We start from the raw sequence: 21,585 nt of genomic DNA on the forward strand, positions 1-21,585 counted from the left end.
ACACTCGATATGATAGTTCTTCTCTTTGGAAGTAAATTAGGCAAAACCAAAACATCTGGGCAATGCAACTAAAAAAGCAGTTGTTTCTTGTATTTTATTTCTTGATAAAAACAATTGTGATAACAAATGAGTTTTAGCAGGAAAATATTACCATGATGCGAAAATAGGTGCAGGATAAGACTTCGTTAAAAGAAGAAAAACATTAAGGGAAGTAAATTTGTGGAGCTAGCGCGTTCATTTCAGCCGCGAAATCTGAGGAAGAAATCTGATGTATTCATGGTACTATCCATAATACGTGCATCAACTGCCCTTGGTCAAACGGTGACCTTGCATCAACTTGAGATATAGTGCGGTTTATCTTGCTACTACCTTGTTATGGCGCGCCTCTTCTCTCGGACATATGGCGTCTTGGATTCAATATGCTCGACGCATGGAATCATGCATCCCGGCCTCATCGGGCACCGAACGGAACAGGACTTTCGTGGAGTATAGGAAGGAGTAGTTCATCAGGACTTTCGGTAGGATCAAACTGGAGGCTAGCTCCCGGTTTGCCGCGTGCACACTCGGAATCTCAGATGATGCCGGAGAAAGAGTGCCACGAGCCCCCGTACGTTGTCGAGCCATGGTGCTCAAAGCAAGCGCGGGACTGTGGCCGGCTCCCAAAGCGGCAGGCGGAGCCCTAGACGCCTTCGCGAGCTCCATGACCAACTCTTTCCGCATTTTTAGAGGTGTCGGGAGAGCGATGCGGAGATCATCGCTGCGAAGAAGGCTTTGGCGGCCAGAGAAGAAGGTGCCACCGACCGTCTGGCCGCCACCAAGGAAAAGGCTGACCTCGCGAACACGCTCCGCAAGTCTGTCACTAAGTTCTACCTAAGTGTCGATGAGTTACCGTCAACCTTATGATTAATTTGTAGCGTGAAGTATGTATTTCCTATGTATGTAATATGGTTGTGATGAACTATTTCCTATGTACTATGTATTTCCTATGTATGAAGTATGTATTTCCTAAATCGATTTTGCAGTACCGGATTTTAGCGGATGTGCTGGAGATGCTCTTAGAGGTTCAGTTAGAGGAGACATTTTATCGCCGTCCTGCCATCAGAGATGGAGCCAAGTGTCGCCCGCCCATCACTCAGATAAAATTCGTTGGGGTATTTTCAAAATCCTAAACTGAGTGTGCAACTAGTAGTACTACATAAAGTCAATCAAGAGTTCCAAGTTCCGAGGGGCTACTATACTATTGCACCGTGTACACTTTTGATCGACCTACTCCTCCTAGACTTTACGCCACGCCGCGGCCACAAGGAACCTTTTGCTCCGCATTCCTCGCCTCCTCCCGATCCGCTCATGAAGCCGGCGCTGCTGTCGCTCGCCGTCGTCCTCATCTCGTGCCTCATGCATAACACGGGCGCCTCCGGCGTCCCCGAGGCCGACCACCACGCACCGCGGTTCCATTCCATCTTCAGCTTCGGCAGCTCGTACTCGGACACGGGCAACTTCGTCCTCCTTTCCGCCGGCTTCCCCTTCAGCCCCTTCAACAGCTCCCCCTACGGGGAAACCTTCTTCCATCGCCCCACCGGCCGGCCTTCCGACGGCCGCCTCATCATCGACTTCATCGGTACGGTGCAAAAGTTCTGCATGTCAAAGTAAAAAGTCGCTGAATAGATGCTGCGTTCTTGCTGATTTGTTGTTTGCACATGACATGCGCAGCGGAGGCACTGGAGCTCCCGTTGGTGCCGCCTTTCATGTCCAAGGCAGAGAACTTCACCCAAGGAGCCAACTTCGCCATCGTCGGCGGCACGGCGCTCGACGTCGGGTTCTTCCTGCGGCACAACTCTGGGAGCGTGCCGCCGTTCCGGAGCTCCCTGCGCGCGCAGATAGCGTGGTTCCGGAAGGTCGTGAAGCAGTCGCTCAGCTGCAACAGCACCGCAGAATGCCGGGAGCACCTCGCGAAGTCTCTGTTCGTTGTAGGCGAGTTGGGCCTCACCGACTACAACTACATCCTCTCCGGCGGGAAGAGCCTGCAGGAGGCCAAGTCCTTTGTGCCGGACGTTGTGCAGGCCATCATCAGAAGCGTCGAGGTGACAGACACTTCACTTCGTGGCAAATTACTTGTCACTTTACACATTCCTTCTTAATTATGCGCGTGCGTGCATGCATACAGAGGTTGGTGGAGGAGGGAGCGAGGTACGTGGTGGTATCAGGGACGCCGCCGATGGGGTGCACGCCGATGGCGCTGACGAAATACGCGGTGGCGGCGAACGCGACGGAGTACGACCGCCGGACGGGATGCCTGCGGCGGCTCAACGGCCTCTCGCAGTACCATAACTGGATGCTGCAGGAGAGCGTGAGGCGCACGCGTGTGAAGTACCCGGGGACGACGCTGGTGTATGCCGACTACCACAAGCCCGTGGCGCGGCTCATCCGGCGCCCGGGAAAGCTCGGTAAGCTTTCTCTCGGAGTCCCCCGTTCTTTCGGCCTTGTTAGTCTTGATTCATTTGTTAGAAACAAGGCAAATTTTAGTTTCATTTCTCGACTGTAGGGTGGTGTAGATGGATCGAGATCAGGATAGCTGCTAGCAGCAATATATAATCGTCAATATATCATCCATGTGTGATTTCTGACTACTACTAGTTCATTATGTGGCGAAGTGACCACGAATCTCACGCGCGCAGTGGCCTTTAATTAGCAAAGTCAAACTTATTGATGAGATCAAAAGGAAATGTATATTATTCCCTCTGTTTCTAAATATAAGATATTTTATAGATTTTGATACGGACTACTACGTTCGAATCTTATTTTACGTCATACCGCATTAGAATCTTTAAAAAGACTTATATTTAGGGATAGAGAGAGTATACTGGCTATATAGATTTTGATACGGGCTACATTCGAATCTTATTTTACTTTATATGTAGCCCGCATTAAAATTTCTAAAAAGACTTATATTTAAAGATGAAGAGAGTATACTGGCTAGGATTAATTACAGACGTACACCATCAAGGTCTTTGCAGCCAGTGGCGGAGACAGGCCTGGGGCAGCTAGGGCTATAGCCCCAGACCTAGAAACAACTTCCTTTGTAATTTCTTCATGCAAAGCATAAAAAATTATATAAGTTTATCATTCAACATAGCACAGCCCCAGGTGTAGTCTGCATCTAGCTCCGCCACTGTTTGCAGCCGCTAGCTGCGTTTAACCCGGCGCATGAATGCATGTGGGGGTGGTAATGAAAGCTGGCGCATTCAATTAAACGATATTTTCGGTCCAACAAGAGATTCGTTTGGCATCTCGATCGAAAAGCTACAAGCATGGCAGAGCGCGCAGCACTTAAATTTTGTTGGGTTGGGTGTACGTGGGGTACCATGCAAAAATGGAATTTCAAGATATATAGGTCAACTCTGTAAGCATTAGTTAACTCCTGTCTGACAGTAGTAATTAGTAAATAACCATAGATGGTCTGCACTGCAGGGTTCACAGGGGAGCCCCTGAGAGCGTGCTGCGGCGGGGGCGGGCGGTACAACTACAACATGCACGGATCGGCGTGCGGCTTGCCCGGCGCCACCGCCTGCAGCGACCCATCCACCCACCTCTTCTGGGACGGCATCCATTACACCGAGGCCGCCAACAAGTACATCGCCCACGGCTGGCTCACCGGACTCTACGCCCATCCTGCCATACTCAGCTTGCCGCAATAGATACACGATACCGTAGCTTGTACTAGTGGTATGCAGCTTCAAAATGGTCAATATAGTTTATCCTTTTGATGTTTTAAGATGAGCCAAATAGTTTCTTTTTGGAGACAAATCAAGCGAAGCTTTTATTATGATGTCAGAATGTTTACAGGAACGAAAAAAAAATCATCAGGTTTGGCCTAACAAGACATGATGGCCAACCCCAAATATAAAATATACTTCGCTAGATTGTGAGCTTCGAATTTCAAGCTTCTAAACTCCTAAACTCAAATGAGTAAATTAGTTAGTTTGTGTCTATGAGCTAGCACAGCAGTTTGCCTCTTTTTTTTTTGGGGGGGGGGGGGGGGGGGGGGGGGCTGCAAGAATTTCATACTACTTATATAGCATTATTGTAGTTCTTGAGATTTTTTCCTTTCTATGATGCCTTTTGAAAAGAATTGCAAGAATTTCATACTACTTATATAGCATTATTGTAGTTCTTGAGATTTTTTCCTTTCTATGATGCCTTTTGAAAAGAATTGTTCAAAGTGTCCATGTATTGTTTTGCCCGCATTTGCGTATGATTATGTTAATTTTATTCATTATTCCTACTTTCGTATAAATTTTGAGCATTTCAGCTCGTATAGGCAGGTCAATGTGCACTGCTGACAATTTGAAAGCGTGCATAAGATTCGGTTCCACATTGATAAGGCATCATTTGGAACCCCCCCCCCCCTTTACTGTACGGTTTTCCTTATTGAGTCAACGGAGAAAAAACTAACAAAGAACTACAAGTCTTCACGCTCCAATTTTAAATGGGCAAACCAAATACTTCATTGTTGTCACAACATTTTAAGGGGTCATACACCGTAGGTTAAACTAAATCCTTAGGTGCTTCCACATGTGTATACTTATAAACAAATTAGTCCCTTAACCGCTTCTGTCATTAATCAGACAAAACCTACAAGGGGGCACTAGATGCACTTACAGTCACCCCTTTTTAGCGATTGACGACAAAATAGTAAAAATTTGGTTGTTGAAAGTAAAACTTGAGGATATTGATTTCATGATATAGAGAAAACTCTACCTGAAGATGTGCATATTGAAGAATTTGTGGGGGATATGCCCTAGAGGCAATCTTATGATGATGATGATATTTCCTTATGTATTTGTGAGTGTTTTGTACTGTCTTTGAACATCATCAATAATATGTATCAATAAGTATGTGACTTGTTTGTGGAACTATGTATTATACGATGACCGTGCTAATGGTCCCTAGTTGATAAGGTTATGCGGACACGTATGCTTTGACTAGTATACGATTCGGTTGATGACTATGTTTCACAAGTCACGTGCATAGAGATGCTGAACTGATAGTATGGACTTAGGGATGGAGATTACCGTGTCGGACAAACCCAGTTTGAGACACATCGAGCTAGTGTCACATGTGAGTCTCAATTACAATGTATATTCTATGTCCTGGATCTGAGGTCCCCGCATATTCTCGAGATGATGATCGACTCATGTAGGGTCTATCAAACACTACTCCGTAATTGAGAAGTTATAAAGATAGCTTTCGGGGGAGTCGTGAGACATGCGTGAGACATGGTTGACCAAGATGGGATTTGCCCCTCCTATACGGAGAGATATTCTCTGGATCCTCTCGAGTGATCAGAGTCGGAAAACATGGCCATGCGACTTGGGGTAAGTGTTAACCCGGTTTGGGAATATGTATTACAGTTTCAAGAAGAGAGGTCAAGTTACCACAAGGGTGAAAAGTACTTGCTTTGAGCTCAACCACATATATCGTGAGGCAAAAGGAATTAATGTCGCATATGACATGTTGTCGAGGTTCGTCTAACATCTTTATGCACACATGAGAGTTGACACGTTCTAAAGGGGAAGAACATTGAAGTTCCACCACGACTTAAGACCTTCCATGGAGCTGGCGGCCTCCCGATTCCCGTGGTCAAGCCAGCACATCTCCTCCCTAGTTGCTGCTCCGGCCGCCGCCTTCACAGCTTGCACCTCGCCCATCACGCCCATTAGCGGGAAAGAATAAGGAAAGGGAACCAGGCATGAGGAAAGGGGGCATAAGGAGACGGGGCCAACAACAGTAAGAGATGGGTTGACGACAGCAAAGGAGGAACGAATGTGTGGGGGTGATTGTTAGAGGAGGGCTAGTGGAGGAGAAAACGGGGGCGAATAAACGTGTGGGGCTTGAAGGGAAGAAAGAAGAAAGAGATGCGAACCTCTATCCAAGTGGTGGATCTTTTTTTACGCTGAGTCAAAGAGTGGTTGAGCTCAAAGCAAGTACTTTTCACCCTTGAAGAAAGAGAAGAAAGAGAAAAAGGCTTTGCTACTAGGCTTTCTCCCATTGCTCATCGCACTCTGAATCCTTTCCAATCAGCCTTTTTCAAAGGCAGGTTCATCCTGGATGGCATTATGTGTCTTCATGAGATTGTCCATGACCTGCGTGTCTATAGCTCCAAAGTGGTGATTCTAAAGCTGGACTTCGAGAAAGCTTACAGTTAGGTCAGCTGGAATTTTCTTCGTCAAGTGTTACTGGCCAAGGGCTTTGATGGGGCAGTGGTTCACAGACTTATGCAGTTGGTCACGGTTGGTCACACTACGGTCACGGTTAATGGGAACATCAGTAAATTCTTCACCAATGGCAGGGGCCTGAGGCAGGGTGACCCGGCTTCACCCATTCTCTTCAACTTTGTGGCTGACTCCCTCTCCCACACTCTGACTCGGGCTGTGGCAGGTGGTCATATTACCCCTGTCATCTCCCAACTTGCCCCTAATGGAATCTCCCACCTCCAATATGCGGACGATACCATCATAATGGTTTAACTGAACGATGATAGTATAGCTCACTTGAAGTTTCTTCTCCTCTGCTTTGAAGCTCTCTCTGGTCTCAAGATCAATTTTGCCAAGAGTGAAGTCATTGTTACTGGGGTCTTGGACGTTGAGGCCCAAAAAGTTGCTCATCTCCTAAACTGCTCCCTAGGCTCTTTCCCCTTCAAGTATCTTGGCCTACCGATTTCCCCTCACAAGTTGTTGGCTAAGGATTTCGCTCTGGTTGTTTCTAAGGTAGGCAACCGGGTCCTACCGTGGAGAGGCCGCTACAATACTCAAGCTCGCAAGGTCGCCCTAATCAATGCTTGCCTTTCCTCCCTCCCCATGTTCCTGATGTGTGTCTACCTCCTTTTGGGAGGGACACATGCTGGGTTTGGCAAATACAGGGGTGCCTTCTACTGGAATTCGGTGGACAACAAGCATGAATACAGGATTGTGAAGTGGAAGTTTATCTGCATACCTAAAAACCTTGTGGGGCTTGAGGGGAAGAAAGAACAAAGAGAAGGAAACCTCTACCCAAGCGGTGGATCTTTTTTTACGCTGAGTAAAAGAGTGTTTGAGCTCAAAGCAAGTACTTTTCACCCTTGAAGAAAGAGAATAAAGAGAAAAATGCTTTGCTACTAGGCTTTCTCCCATTGCTCATCCACTCCGAGTCCTTTTCAATCAGCGTTTATCAAAGACAGGTTCATCCTGGATGGCATTCTGTGTCTTCACGAGATTGTCCATGACCTGCGTGTCCGTGGCTCCAAAATGGTGATTCTAAAGCTGGACTTCGAGAAAGCTTACGGTTCAGTTAGTTGGAATTTTCTTCGTCAAGTGTGACTGGCCAAGGGCTTTGATGGTGCTGTGGTTCACAGACTTATGCAGTTGATCACGGGTGGTCACATTGCGGTCTCGGTTAATGGGAACATCAGTAACTTCTTCGCCAACGGCAGGGGCATGAGGCAGGGTGACCCGGCTTCACCCCTTCTCTTCAACTTTGTGGCTCACTCCCTCTCCCACATTCTGACTCGGGCTGCAGCAGGTGGTCATATTACCACTGTCAGCTCCCACCTTGCCCCTAATGGAATCTCCCACCTCCAATATGCGGACGATACCATCATAATGGTTGAACTAAACGATGATAGTATAGCTCACTTGAAGTTCCTTCTCCTATGCTTTGAAGCTCTCTCTGGTCTCAAGATTAATTTTGCCAAGAGTGAAGTCATTGTTACTGGGGTCTTGGACGTTGAGGCCCAAAGAGTTGCTCATATCCTAAACTGCTCCCTAGGCTCTTTCCCCTTCAAGTATCTTGGCCTACCGATTTCCCCTCACAAGTTGCTGGCTAAGGATTTTGCTCCGGTTGTTTCTAAGGTAGGCAACCGGGTCCTGCCGTGGAGAGGCCGCTACAATACTCAAGCTGGAAAGGTCGCCCAAATCAATGCTTGCTTTTCCTCCCTCTTGATGTTCCTGATAGGTTTCTACCTCCTTTCGGGAGGGACACATGTTGGGTTTGACAAACACAGGGGTGCCTTCTACTGGAATTCGGCGGACAACAAGCATAAATACAGGATGGTGAAATGGAATTTTAGCTGCAGACCTAAAAACCTTGTGGGGCTTGAGGGGAAGGTAGAAGAAAGAGAAGGAAACCTCTACTCAAGCGGTGGATCTTATTTTTACATTGATTAAAATAGTGGTTGAGCTTAAAGCAAGTACTTTTCACCCCTTGAAGAAAGAGAAGAAAGAGGAAAAGGCTTTGCTACTAGGCTTTCTCCCATTGCTCATCGCACTCTGAGTTCTTTTCAATCAGCCTTTGTCAAAGGCAGGTTCATCCTGGATGGCATTCTGTGTCTTCATGAGATTGTCCATGACCTGCGTGTCCGTGGCTCCAAAGCGGTGATTCTAAAGCTGGACTTAGAGAAAGCTTACGGTTTGGTCAGCTGGAATTTTCTTTGTCAAGTGTTACTGGCCAAGGGCTTTGATGGGGCAGTGGTTCATAGACTTATGCAGTTGATCACGGGTGGTCACACTGCGGTCTCGGTTAATGGGAATATCAGTAGCTTCTTCGCCAACGGCAAGGGCATGAGGCAGGGTGACCCGGCTTCACCCCTTCTCTTCAACTTTGTGGCTCACTCTCTCTCCCACATTCTGACTCGGGCTGCGGCCGGTGGTCATATTACCCCTGTCAGCTCCCATGTTGCCCCTAATGCAATCTCCCACCTCCAATACGCGGACGATACCATCATAATGGTTGAACTGAACGATGATAGTATAGCTCACTTGAAGTTCCTTCTCCTCTGCTTTGAAGCTCCCTCTGGTCTCAAGATCAATTTTGCTAAGAGTGAAGTCATTGTTACTGGGGTCTCGGATGTTGAGGCCCAAAGAGTTGCTCATCTCCTAAACTGCTCCCTAGGCTCTTTCCCCTTCAAGTATCTTGTCCTACCGATTTCTCCTCACAAGTTGCTAGGTAAGGATTTTGCTCTGGTTGTTTCTAAGGTAGGCAACCGGGTCCTGCCGTGGAGAGGCCGCTACAATACTCAAGCTTGCAAGGTCGCCCTAATCAACGCTTGCCTTTCCTCCCTCCCCATGTTCCTGATGAGTTTCTACCTCCTTTCGGGAGGGACACACGCTGGGTTTGACAAACACAGGGGTGCTTTCTACTGGAATTCCGCGGACAACAATCGTAAACATAGGATGGTGAAATGGGAGTTTATCTGCAGACCTAAAAACCTTGTGGGGCTTGAGGGGAAGAAAGAAGAAAGAGAAGCAAACCTCTATCCAAGCGGTGGATCTTTTTTTACGCTGAGTCAAAGACTGGTTGAGCTTAAAGCAAGTACTTTTCACCTTTGAAGAAAGAGGACAAAGAGAAAAATGCTTTGCTACTAGGCTTTCTCCCATTGCTCATCGCACTCTTAGTCCTTTTCAATCAGCCTTTGTCAAAGACAGGTTCATCCTGGATGGCATTCTGTGTCTTCATGAGATTGTCCATGACCTGCGTGTCCGTGGCTCCAAAGCGGTGATTCTAAAGCTGGACTTAGAGAAAGCTTACGGTTCGGTTAGCTGGAATTTTCTTCGTCAAGTGTTACTGGCCAAGGGCTTTGATGGGGCAGTGGTTCACAGACTTATGCAGTTGATCACGGGTGGTCACACTGCGGTCTTGGTTAATGGGAATATCAGTAACTTCTTCGCCAATGACAGGGGCATGAGGCAGGGTGACCCGGCTTCACCACTTCTCTTCAACTTTGTGGCTCACTCCCTCTCCCACATTCTGACTCAGGCTGCGGCAGGTGGTCATATTACCCCTGTCAGCTCCCACGTTGCCCCTAATGCAATCTCCCACCTCCAATATGCGGACGATACCATCATAATGGTTGAACTAAACGATGATAGTATAGCTCACTTGAAGTTTCTTCTCCTCTGCTTTGAAGCTCTCTCTGGTCTGAAGATCAATTTTGCCAAGAGTGAAGTCATTGTTACTGGGGTCTTGGACGTTGAGGCCCAAAGAGTTGCTCATCTCCTAAACTACTCCCTAGGCTCTTTCCCCTTCAAGTATATTGGCCTACCGATTTCCCCTCACAAGTTGCTGGCTAAGGATTTTGCTCTGGTTGTTTCTAAGGTAGGCAGCCGGGTCCTGCCGTGGAGAGGCCGCTACGATACTCAAGCTGGCAAGGTCGCCCTAATCAACGCTTGCCTTTCCTCCATCCCCATGTTCCCGATGGGTTTCTACCTCCTTTCGGGAGGGACACACGCTGGGTTTGACAAACACAGGGGTGCCTTCTACTGGAATTCGGCTGACAACAATCGTAAACACAGGATGGTGAAATGGAAGGTTATCTGCAGACCTAAAAGCCTTGTGGGGCTTGAGGGGAAGAAAGAAGAAAGAGAAGGGAACCTCTATCCAAGCGGTGGATCTTTTTTTACGCTGAGTCAAAGAGTGGTTGAGCTTAAAGCAAGTACTTTTCACCCTTGAAGAAAGAGAAGAAAGAGAAAAAGGCTTTGCTACTAGGCTTTCTCCCATTGCTCATCGCACTCTGAGTCCTTTCCAATCAGTCTTTGTCAAAGGCAGGTTCATCCTGTATGGCATTATGTGTCTTCATGAGGTTGTCCATGATCTGTGTGTCCGTGGTTCCAAAGCGGTGATTCTAAAGCTGGACTTCGAGAAAGCTTACGGTTCGGTCAGCTGGAATTCTCTTCGTCAAGTGTTACTGGCCAAGGGCTTTGATGGGGCAGTGGTTCACAGACTTATGCAGTTGGTCACGGGTGGTCACACTTCAGTCTCGGTTAATGGGAACATCAGTAAATTCTTTGCCAACGGCAGGGGCCTGAGGCAGGGTGACCCGGCTTCACCCCTTCTCTTCAACTTTGTGGCTGACTCCCTCTCCCACATTCTGACTCAGGCTGCGACAGGTGGTCATATTACCCCTGACAGCTCCCACCTTGCCCCTAATGGAATCTTCCACCTCCAATACGTGGACGATACCATCCTAATGGTTGAACTAAACCATGATAGTATAGCTCACTTGAAATTCCTTCTCCTCTGCTTTGAAGCTCTCTCTGGTCTCAAAATCTATTTTAACAAGAGTGAAGTCATTGTTACTGGGGTCTCGGACGTTGAGGCCAAAGAATTGCTCATCTCCTAAACTGATCCCTAAGCTCTTTCCCCTTCAAGTATCTTGGTCTACCGATTTCCCCTCACAAGTTGCTGGCTAAGGATTTCGCTCTGGTTGTTTCTAAGGTAGGCAACAGTGTCCTGCCGTGGAGAGGCCGCTACAATACTCAATCTGGCAAGGTCGCCCTAATCAATTCTTGCCTTTCCTCCCTCCCCATGTTCCTGATGGGTTTCTACCTCCTTTCGGGAGGGACACTCGTTGGGTTTGACAAACACAGGGGTGGCTTCTACTGGAATTCGGTGGATAACAAGCGCAAATACAGGATGGTGAAATGGAAGTTTATCTGCAGACCTAAAAACCTTGTGGGGCTTGAGGGGAAGAAAGAAGAAAGAGAAGGAAACCTCTATCCAAGCAGTGGATCTTTTTTTACGCTGAGTCAAAAAGTGGTTGAGCTCAAAGGAAGTACTTTTCACCCTTGAAGAAAGAGAATAAAGAGAAAAATGATTTGCTACTAGGCTTTCTCCCATTGCTCATCGCACTCTTAGTCCTTTTCAATCAGCCTTTGTCAAAGGCAGGTTCATCCTGGATGGCATTCTGTGTCTTCATGAGATTGTCCATTACCTGCGTGTCCGTGGCTCCAAAGCGGTGATTCTAAAGCTGGACTTAGAGAAAGCTTACGGTTCGGTCAGCTAGAATTTTCTTCGTCAAGTGTTACTGGCCAAGGGCTTTGATGGGGCAGTGGTTCATAGACTTATGCAGTTGATCACGGGTGGTCACACTACGGTCTTGGTTAATGGGAATATCAGTAACTTCTTCGCCAACGGCAAGGGCATGAGGCAGGGTGACCCGGCTTCACCCCTTCTCTTCAACTTTGTGGCTCACTCCCTCTCCCACATTCTGACTCGGGCTGCGACAGGTGGTCATATTACCCCTGTCAGCTCCCACGTTGCCCCTAATGCAATCTCCCACCTCCAATATGCAGACGATACCATCATAATGGTTGAACTTAATGATGATAGTATAGCTCACTTGAAGTTCCTTCTCCTATGCTTTGAAGCTCTCTCTGGTCTCAAGATCAATTTTGCCAAGAGTGAAGTCATTGTTACTGGGGTCTTGGACATTGAGGCCCAAAGAGTTGCTCATCTCCTAAACTGCTCCCTAGGCTCTTTCCCCTTCATGTATCTTGGCCTTCCAATTTCCCCTCACAAGTTGTTGGCTAAGGATTTCACTCCAGTTGTTTCTAAGGTAGGCAACCGGGTCCTGCCGTGGAGAGGCCACTACAATACTCAATCTGGCAAGGTCGCCTGATACGTCTCCAATGTATCTATAATTTTTGATTGCTCCATGCTATATTATCTACTATTTTGGACATTATTGGGCTTTATTATCCACTTTTATATTATTTTTCGGACTAACCTATTAACCAGACGCCCAACCCAGAATTACTGTTTTTTGCCTGTTTTAGGGTTTCGAAGAAAAGGAATATCAAACGGAGTCCAAACGGAATGAAACCTTGGGGAACATGATTTTCTCACCGAATACAACTCAGGAGACTTGGACCCTACGTCAAGCCAATTAACAGGAGGCCACGAGGTAGGGGGCGCGCCTGCCCCGCCCCCCAGGCGCGCCATCCACCCTCGTGGGCCCCCTGTTGCTCCACCGATGTACTTCTTCCTCCTATATATATCCACGTACCCCCAAACAATCAGACACGGAGCCAAAAATCTAATTCCAGCGCCGCAACTTTCTGTATCCATGAGATCCCATCTTGGGGCTTGTTCCGAGGCTCCGCCGGAGGGGGCATCGATCACGGAGGGCTTCTACATCATCATCCAAGCCCCTCCGATGAATTGTGAGTAGTTTACTTCAGACGTACGGGTCCATAGTTAGTAGCTAGATGGCTTCTTCTCTCTTTTTGGATCTCAATACAATGATCTCCCCCTCTCTCGTGGAGATCTATTCGATGTAATCTTCTTTTTGCGGTGTGTTTGTTGAGACCGATGAATTGTGGGTTTATGATCAAGTCTATCTATGAATAATATTTGAATCTTCTCTGAATTATTTTATGTATGATTGGTTGTCTTTGCATGTCTCTTCGAATTATCAGTTTGGTTTGGCCTACTAGATTGGTTTTTCTTGCCATGGGAGAGGTGCTTAGCTTTGGGTTCGATCTTGCGGTGTCCTTTCCTAGTGACAGAAGGGGCAGCAAGGCACATATTGTATCGTTGCCATCGAGGATAACAAGATGGGTTTTTTTATCATATTGCATGAAACTATCCCTCTACATCATGTCATCTTGCTTAAGGCGTTACTCTGTTTTTAACTTAATACTCTAGATGCATGCTGGATAGCGGTCGATGAGTGGAGTAATAGTAGTAGATGCAGGCAAGAGTCGGTCTACTTGTCTCGGACGTGATGCCTATATACATGATGATACCTAGATATTCTCATAACTATGCTCAATTCTGTCAATTGCTCAACAGTAATTTGTTCACCCACCGTAGAATACTTATGGTCTTGAGAGAAGCCACTAGTGAAACCTATGGCCCCCGGGTCTGTTTCTCATCATATCAATCTCGATCACTTTATTATTGCTTTGCTTTTTTACTTTTCACGTTGCATCTCTATACCAAAAATACCAAAAATATTATTTATCATCTCTATCAGATCTCACTTTCGTAAGTGACCGTGAGGGATTGACAACCCCTAAGTGCGTTGGTTGCATTGAGCTATTGTTTTTGTGTAGGAACGAGGGACTCGCGCGTAGCCTCCTACTGGATTGATACCTCGGTTCTCAAAAACTGAGGGAAATACTTACGCTACTTTGCTGCATCATCCTCTCCTCTTCGGGGAAATCCAACACAGTGCTCAAGAGGTAGCAAGAAGAATTTTTGGCGCCGTTGCCGGGGAGGTCTACGCAAAAGTCAACATACCAAGTACCCATCACATACCCTTATCTCCCGCATTACATTATTTGCCATTTTCCTCTTGTTTTCCTCTCCCCCACTTCACCCTTGCCGTTTTATTCGCCCTTCTTCTGTTCGTCTTTTTGTTTGCTTTTATGTCTTACTTGGCTCGTTTGCTCGTTTGGTTGGAATAGTTGTTTATTTATTACTAAACAAAGAACCTAAGATCTATGGATCCTCATCCGCTTACTAATCTTTTTAAGAGATCCAATTATGATGAACCAATTGCTAGTGAGTTTTGTGTACTATATTATCTTTATAAGGTTTTGCTTGAAATTCGTGAATCTGAAAAGTGTGATGAATTACTTTATGAAGCGATCCATGATAGATCTTTGAATAGAAAGCATGATTGCAATGATGATAGTATAAATTCTATTAATGACAATTGTGCTTATAATATGCAAAACCCTAAGCTTGGGGATGCTAGTTTCGCTATGTCCTCTACTTGTTGCAATGATCATGATTGGGGTGATTCTTCTTTTGATCTTGAAAATTTATTTAAGCCCCATGATGAATATGAGATTGATTATAATGTTTGAAATAATATTGAAAGTGGGTTTGGAAGAATCTCAACTTTAAATCCCACATATTTGGAGAATGTTCAATCTTATGAAATTTTTGATAAAAGTGGGTTTGGAGAGATCATGACTTTAGTTAATGTTAATCCCACTATTTTGGAATAGTGTCAAATTTGCATGCATGTGGATCATGTTGAAAATATTTTATGTGATAGCTATTTTGTTGAATTTCTTATGATCCCACATGCAATTATTATGAGAGAGGAAAATATGGTTGTAGAAATTTTCATGTTACTAAATTACCTCTCGTTATGCTAAGATTGCTATTGTTTCTTTCCGCTTCCTTGCATATGCCAGTCTTTGCTTGCCTTGGTAATTTGTTTGCCTATAAGATGCCTATGCATAGGAAGTATGTTAGACTTATATGTGTTTGTCACATTTTTTTATGCTCTCTTTGTGCTTCAATTCTTGTCTTTCATGTGAGCATCATTAACATTATCAATGCCTAGCTAAAAGGGCTTTAAAGAAAAGCGCTTGTTGGGAGGCAACCCAATATTTTTCCTTGCTTTTATTCAATAAATAAATTATTTAGACTCTATTTTGGTTGTGTTTTTTGTGTTTAATTAGTGTTTGTGACAAGTAGAACCATTGGGAAGACTTGGGGAAAGTCTTGTTGAACTTGCTGTAAAAAACAGAAACTTTAGCGCTCACGAGAACTGCTGTCATTTTTATTTGGAAAGTGCTATTTAGTTAATTCTTTTTGCATATGATTAATAGATAGATTCCTCACGTCCAGAAATTTATTGTAGAATTTTTGGGGTTCCAGATATAGCGCTAGCTACAGATTACTATAGACTATTCTGTTTTTGACAGATTCTGTTTTTCGTGTGTTGTTTGCTTATTTTGATGAATCTATGGCTAATAAAATAGTTTATAAACCATAGAGAAGTTGGAATACAGTAGGTATAACACCCATATAAATAAAGAATGAGTTCATTACAGTACCTTGAAGTTGTCTTTTGTTTTCTTTCGCTAACGGAGCTCACGAGGTTTTCTACTTTAAGTTTTGTGTTGTGAAGTTTTCAAGTTTTGGGTAAAGATTTGATGGATTATGGAACAAGGAGTGGCAAGAGCCTAAGCTTGGGGATGCCCATGGCACCCCCAAGATAATCTAAGGACACCTAAAAGCCAAAGCTTGGGGATGCCCCGGAAGGCATCCCCTCTTTCGTCTACTTCTATCGCTAACTTTACTTGGAGCTATATTTTTATTCACCACATGATATGTGTTTTGCTTGGAGCGTCTTTTATGATTTGAGTCTTTGCTTGTTAGTCTACCAAAATTATCCTTGCTGTACACACCTTTTGAGAGAGCCATACATAATTTGGAATTTGATAGAATACTCTATGTGCTTCACTTATATCTTTTGAGTTATATAATTTTGCTCTAGTGCTTCACTTATATCTTTTAGAGCACGGTGGTGGATTTGTTTTATAGAAACTATTGATCTCTCATACTTCACTTAGATTATTTTGGGAGTCTTAATAGCATGGTAATTTGCTTAATAATAATATGCTTGGTATTCAAGATTTGTAAAACTTTCTTTTGAGTGCGTTGAATACTAAAAAAATTGATGCTTGATAATCGTTTTGAGATATGAGGATGGTGATATTAGAGTCATGCTAGTTCAGTAGTTGTGAATTTGAGAAATGCTTGTGTTAAAGTTTGTGATTCCCGTAGCATGCATGTATGGTGAACCGTTATGTGATGAAGTCGGAGCATGATTTATTTATTGATTGTCTTCCTTATGAGTGGCGGTCGGGGACGAGCGATGATCTTTTCCTACCAATCTATCCCTCTAGGAGCATGCGCGTAATACTTTGCTTTGACAACTTCTAGATTTTTGCAATAAGTATATAAGTTCTTTATGACTAATGTTGAGTCCATGGATTATACGCACTTTCCTTCCTTCCACCATTGCTAGCCTCTCTAATACCGCGCACTTTTCGCCGGTATCATACACCCACCAAATACCTTTCTCAAAACAGCCACCATACCTGTAATATCCCAAATTTTATTTGGAATATTATATACAATAGATCATCATTGCATATCATATTTTATTGCATTTTGGTTGATCCTAGAAATTTCACGCAACTCAAGGACCCTCGGAGAGAGTTGGAGATTTCGTTATTTTCATATTTGAGTTTTCTCAAATATTGAAAATAAGATCATTTGATTTTATTTATTTTATCTTCAATTATTTCTATCACAAAAATATGAGAGAGGGAGTAAAATGACTTTCCCAAAATAAAAAATATGGAGTATTTAATAATAAAATCAAATAAGATTTTATTTTGGTTTTATTTGATATTTTATTTAAATTTAGGAAAAATGCGTGTTTTTAAAAATTGCATTTAGGCCCCAAATAAATGTTCATCATGTGCGGCTTGATTTTAGAAGCCAGGGAAAATTTATTTTGGAATTTTTGGAGTCCGTTTAGTATTTCTTTTGTTTGTTTTTCTGCGCGTAATTATTTAAAAAAACGAACCGACTTCGGGCCGGGATCGTCTGGGACTCCTCCGGCCGGGCCCTTTATATAGCGCCGCCCCGGGCCGCTTTTAGCCCAAGCCGCCGCGCCCCAAACCCTAGCCCGCGCCGCGCCCGGCCCCTAGCCGCTGCCGCCGTTGGTTTTCGCCGGTTTTCGTTCGGTTTTTTTAGTTTCCGTTTTTTATTAGATCTTTTTTTCCGGTTTAGGTTAATTAGCGAGCGTTCGCTCATTCGTTCGTTTTAACGAACGCGTTCATCGTTTAGATCCGGATAACGAACGTTCGTTCGTTAATTTGTTCATCGTTTTTCTTTTTCTTGGATTATTCCGTGATTATTTCTGATCGCGATTTTTGATCCGATTTTCGATCTAGTATAACTTTTCGCTCGTTTATCAGAATCAGGCGATACAAGCGCCTGGAGTTTCGTCTCGAAACCCTCTTTCCATTTAACCAACTCAAACAAGTTTTTGCCTCTGTAAAATTTGACCTAGATTCAGATTAGTAAATGAAGTTTGTTTCTTTCGCCTTTTGTCTTTCGTTACTTCGTTCGATTTGATTTTTTTTGCCAACCGGAGTTCTTAATTTGAACTTTTTGGTTAGATCTCTTATTTGAGTTTTACCTGTGCATTAGATGAGTACTTATTGTATGCTGGTTTGTTTGCGATAGAGTACCCGGAGTGCGCCGCTTGCTACTTCGTATCGCTAGGTTTCCCGGATCATCAGCAAGGCAAGTAACACTTTGATCATACCTCGTACTACCTAGTTTTATTGCATTAGATCAATCCTCACACATTGCATGATTAGGATCTAATTAAATTGTGGGTTTTGGGAAGTAGATGAGGTAGTACCTATTACCTCTTTCATTATCAAACCTTTGGGAGTTACTTCTACGTTTGCTTATATTGTCATGCTATGCTAGTAGACGTGGATTGGGTGAGTGTATCCATGACAGATGTGAGATTGTTAACTTAATGGTTTATCTAAGGTGGCAACTTAAACACACATCTGGGTGGATTGAGGCACCTGGGTATTCCAGCGATTGCCTGTTTTTCTTTTGGACCGCCACCCAGGCTCAAAGGGATCATGAGATTATTCATACTAGAAACTTCCGTGTGCAGCCACAAGCTACGGTGGGCTCTAGCATAGTTGATTAAGTCGTGCGAACTCTTACAGTGGTAGACTAGCAGATGTAGGGGAAAGTAGGTGTAACGTTCTACCCGTTCGTAAGGTGCTAGCACTTCTGAAAGACTATGTCTCGGTCATCCGTTTCTCAAACACCATGTAGTGCGAGAATCCCAACGGAGGAGATCAAGTCTTGTGGGGAAAAGTGCGCAAACCTCTGCAGAATGTATAAACTAATCATGGTTAGCCGTGTCCTCGGTTATGCACAACTTGAGTATCTAGTACTTGGATTATCATGTGAATCTCATCATGTTACTCTAATTAATATTGTTGGGTTTTCAATGATGATGTTTAATTGGGATTGAGAGGGTGTCTACACTCTCAATGTTTAACAACTACCATGATAGTTAAATAAAATTTATTTCTTTGAAGTAGGGAAAAATTGGCTTTACGCAAAAACTACAACCATAGAGCTTTCCACCAGCCAAATATGCATGTAGTATAGCATTACTCTTTCATTGCTCTCTATGTGTTACTTTGCCAGCATATTCCATGTGCTGACCCGTTTCGGGCTGCAACATTCATGTTGCAGACTTTTCAGACGACGAGTAAGGTGCCTTAGGTCGTGGTTCTATACTCAGTGATGCCGTTGGAGTTGATGGACTCACTTATCTTCCAAGCCTTCCGCTGTTATCGTTATTAGATGGCCTTAAGCCATATTTATTGTAATAAGTTCTCTTTTGAGACACTCGTTGTAATAAGTGTGTGATTGCTACTCTGTTATAAATCCTTCAAGTACTGTGCGGTGTCAGCATTACTGATCCATGGATGACACTAGAGCACAGAGATTGGACCGTTTGAGGTCTGGTCGCTACAAGATGGTATCAGAGCACACACTGACTGTAGGACACGGCCACTAAGCTAAAGCCCTAGATCACTACTCACTCTTCCCATTCTGACTCCTCATCTTTTCTACTCTTTTAGGATGGCGGATGCAAGGAACAAGTTCACGCAACCGGATGAAGATACACCCTTTGGACGTCACTTGAAGGAAGTCACTAGATATCTAAACATCGGAGTACCAAGTTTCACCGGAACCTACAATTCCACTTTACCTGAAGAGGAGCGCTGGATGATTCAAGTTCAAGTTCCAGGAAGAATGTTCATGCCAGTCACTGAGCCCATAGAGTTTTCCTTTGATGCACCAACCTGGAGTCTAGGAAAGAGCATGGCAGCTCACATCACCATGGGACGTATTGGAGAAGTTTACCGCAATGATCTCAAGGATACTATCTACCAGATTTGTGGGCGCCGAGATGATCACTGGGAGATGATCAGTACCAAGAAGGATAGATCAATCGCAGCTTTCATCCAGGAGTTAAACCAGCACATTCGACAACAGGAGAACCAGATGTGCGCAGATATGATAGATCTGAAGAAGGCGAGGACAAGAATCAAGGAACTGGAGGAAGAACTCAAGGCTACACGTGAAGATTATGAAGATGAAATCAAAGTACTCGTGGAGAAGAATGACGATCTGATCAAGAAGATCGGAATAATCATGGGAGGCCCTACACTAGTAGAAGAAGACGAAGAACCCAAGGAGTTTCGCCCGGAAGACTACATCATCATCGACGACACTGACTCGGACCCAGACGATACCGATGATGACTATGTTGATGAAGCTGGAGCAGATATCATGGAGTCTGCAACCGAAGAATATTTCTAGTAGACCACCCCATCAGTAGTAGTAGTCCACCATGTAAATATAGTAGCCCGAGCACTTTTGTGATAGTTAGACCGATTGTATGCCCTTGTTTGATTGAATGAAGTGAATTGTTTGCTTTTGCCTCATGTGCATATGGGTAGTGTTTTCTCTTTAGACCCCTCTCTATTCTTAAATCTCATCTTTTCTAAACCCATCAGATGCCTCCGAGATTTGACCCCGGATTTACCTTCCCACCGGAGCTCACTCAGTTGATCCAGCAGCAGAATACGTTGATGCAGTTGCTAGTCCAGAATCAGAATCAGGGGAACAACAAAAAACAACAACCCACCACCACCACCACCTGTTGACCACTTAGCCCGTTTTCTTAGGCTGAATTCGCCAGTGTTTTCTAGTAGCACCGAGCCTATAGTAGCGGATGATTGGCTCCACAAGACAGCTAGGGAGTTGACCACGGCAGGATGCACAGATGTGGAAAAGGTGAAGTTTGCCGCACATCAGCTTGACGGACCTGCATCATCATGGTGGGAGAATTTCACAACCACTTTCCCTATCGACACTGTCACATGGGACTAGTTTCAGCAGGCTTTCCGTACTGCCCATGTTTTACTAGGAGCTATGGCCATGAAGAAGCGTGAGTTTCGCAACTTGCGCCAAGGAGGACGGACAGTTGGCCAGTATGTGGAAGACTTTAGTAAGCTAGCACGTTATGCCCCAGATGACGTTGCTATGGATGCAGCTAAGCAGGAGAAGTTTCTGGAAGGACTAAATGATGAGTTGAGCATGCAGTTGATGGTAGCAACCTTCAACAACTACCAGGAGTTGGTAGATCGTGCTCTTATGATTGAAGGGAAGCAGCAGCAAATTAAGAACCGCAAGAGGAAGTATGGACAAGGGAAGTACAATTCTGGAGCTCAGCAGAAGCCATGTTTTACCCCTAGACCGGGAGGACATTTTCAGCATACCCATGGAGGAGGTAGCTCGCACAATCATAATGGCCCCAAGAATGGTAATGGGAATGGAGGAAGCAACGACCAGAACCGTACCAACCCATCAACCCCAGCCAAGAGAGACCTGAGCCAAGTCACTTGCTTTAAGTGCCAGAAGACCAGACATTATGCCAATGAATGTCCTGAAGCCCAGAATGGGAATGGAAGCTCTAGGAAGAAGTTGAACCCTTTCAATAAGGGACAGGTGAACCACGTAAACGTGGAGGAGGTTGAAGAGCAGCCGGATGCAGTAATCAATAAGTTTTTGGTTAAGTCTTTTACTGCAATCATTCTTTTTGATACTGGTGCATCGCATTCATACATATCAAAGGAATTTGCGGATAAGTATAACCTGCCCACCAAAGTTCTTAGAACACCAATGTTAGTAAGCTCACCAGGAGCGGAGTACATGGCCAGCAAAGGATGTTTTCAAGTGCCATTGAGTATAGGTAGGCATGTGTTTCCCTCGGATTTGATCATTTTGGAATCACAAGGTTTGGATGTAATTCTGGGTATGGATTGGCTATCGATGTATGGAGGAAACATCGATTGCGCCAGTAAGTCGATTTTGCTCACCACCCCAGAAGGAAGAAGG

The 21,585-nt window shown here is 44.7% G+C and overlaps 1 protein-coding gene across 1 annotated transcript; it reads left to right on the top strand.

Moving 5' to 3' along the window:
• Positions 1-1,231: 1,231 nt before the first annotated feature.
• On the top strand, positions 1,232-3,826 carry LOC125506074 (GDSL esterase/lipase At5g45910). Its single transcript, XM_048670950.2, has 4 exons — positions 1,232-1,618; positions 1,711-2,081; positions 2,165-2,444; positions 3,469-3,826. Exons 1-4 carry the CDS (start codon positions 1,348-1,350, stop codon positions 3,693-3,695), a joined length of 1,149 nt encoding a protein of 382 aa, XP_048526907.1. The 5' UTR covers positions 1,232-1,347; the 3' UTR covers positions 3,696-3,826.
• The last annotated feature ends 17,759 nt before the right edge of the window (positions 3,827-21,585 follow it).

Source organism: Triticum urartu, chromosome 5A (assembly GCF_056163025.1).
Source record: "Triticum urartu cultivar PI428250 chromosome 5A, HENAU_Tu73, whole genome shotgun sequence".
NCBI lineage: Eukaryota > Viridiplantae > Streptophyta > Magnoliopsida > Poales > Poaceae > Triticum > Triticum urartu.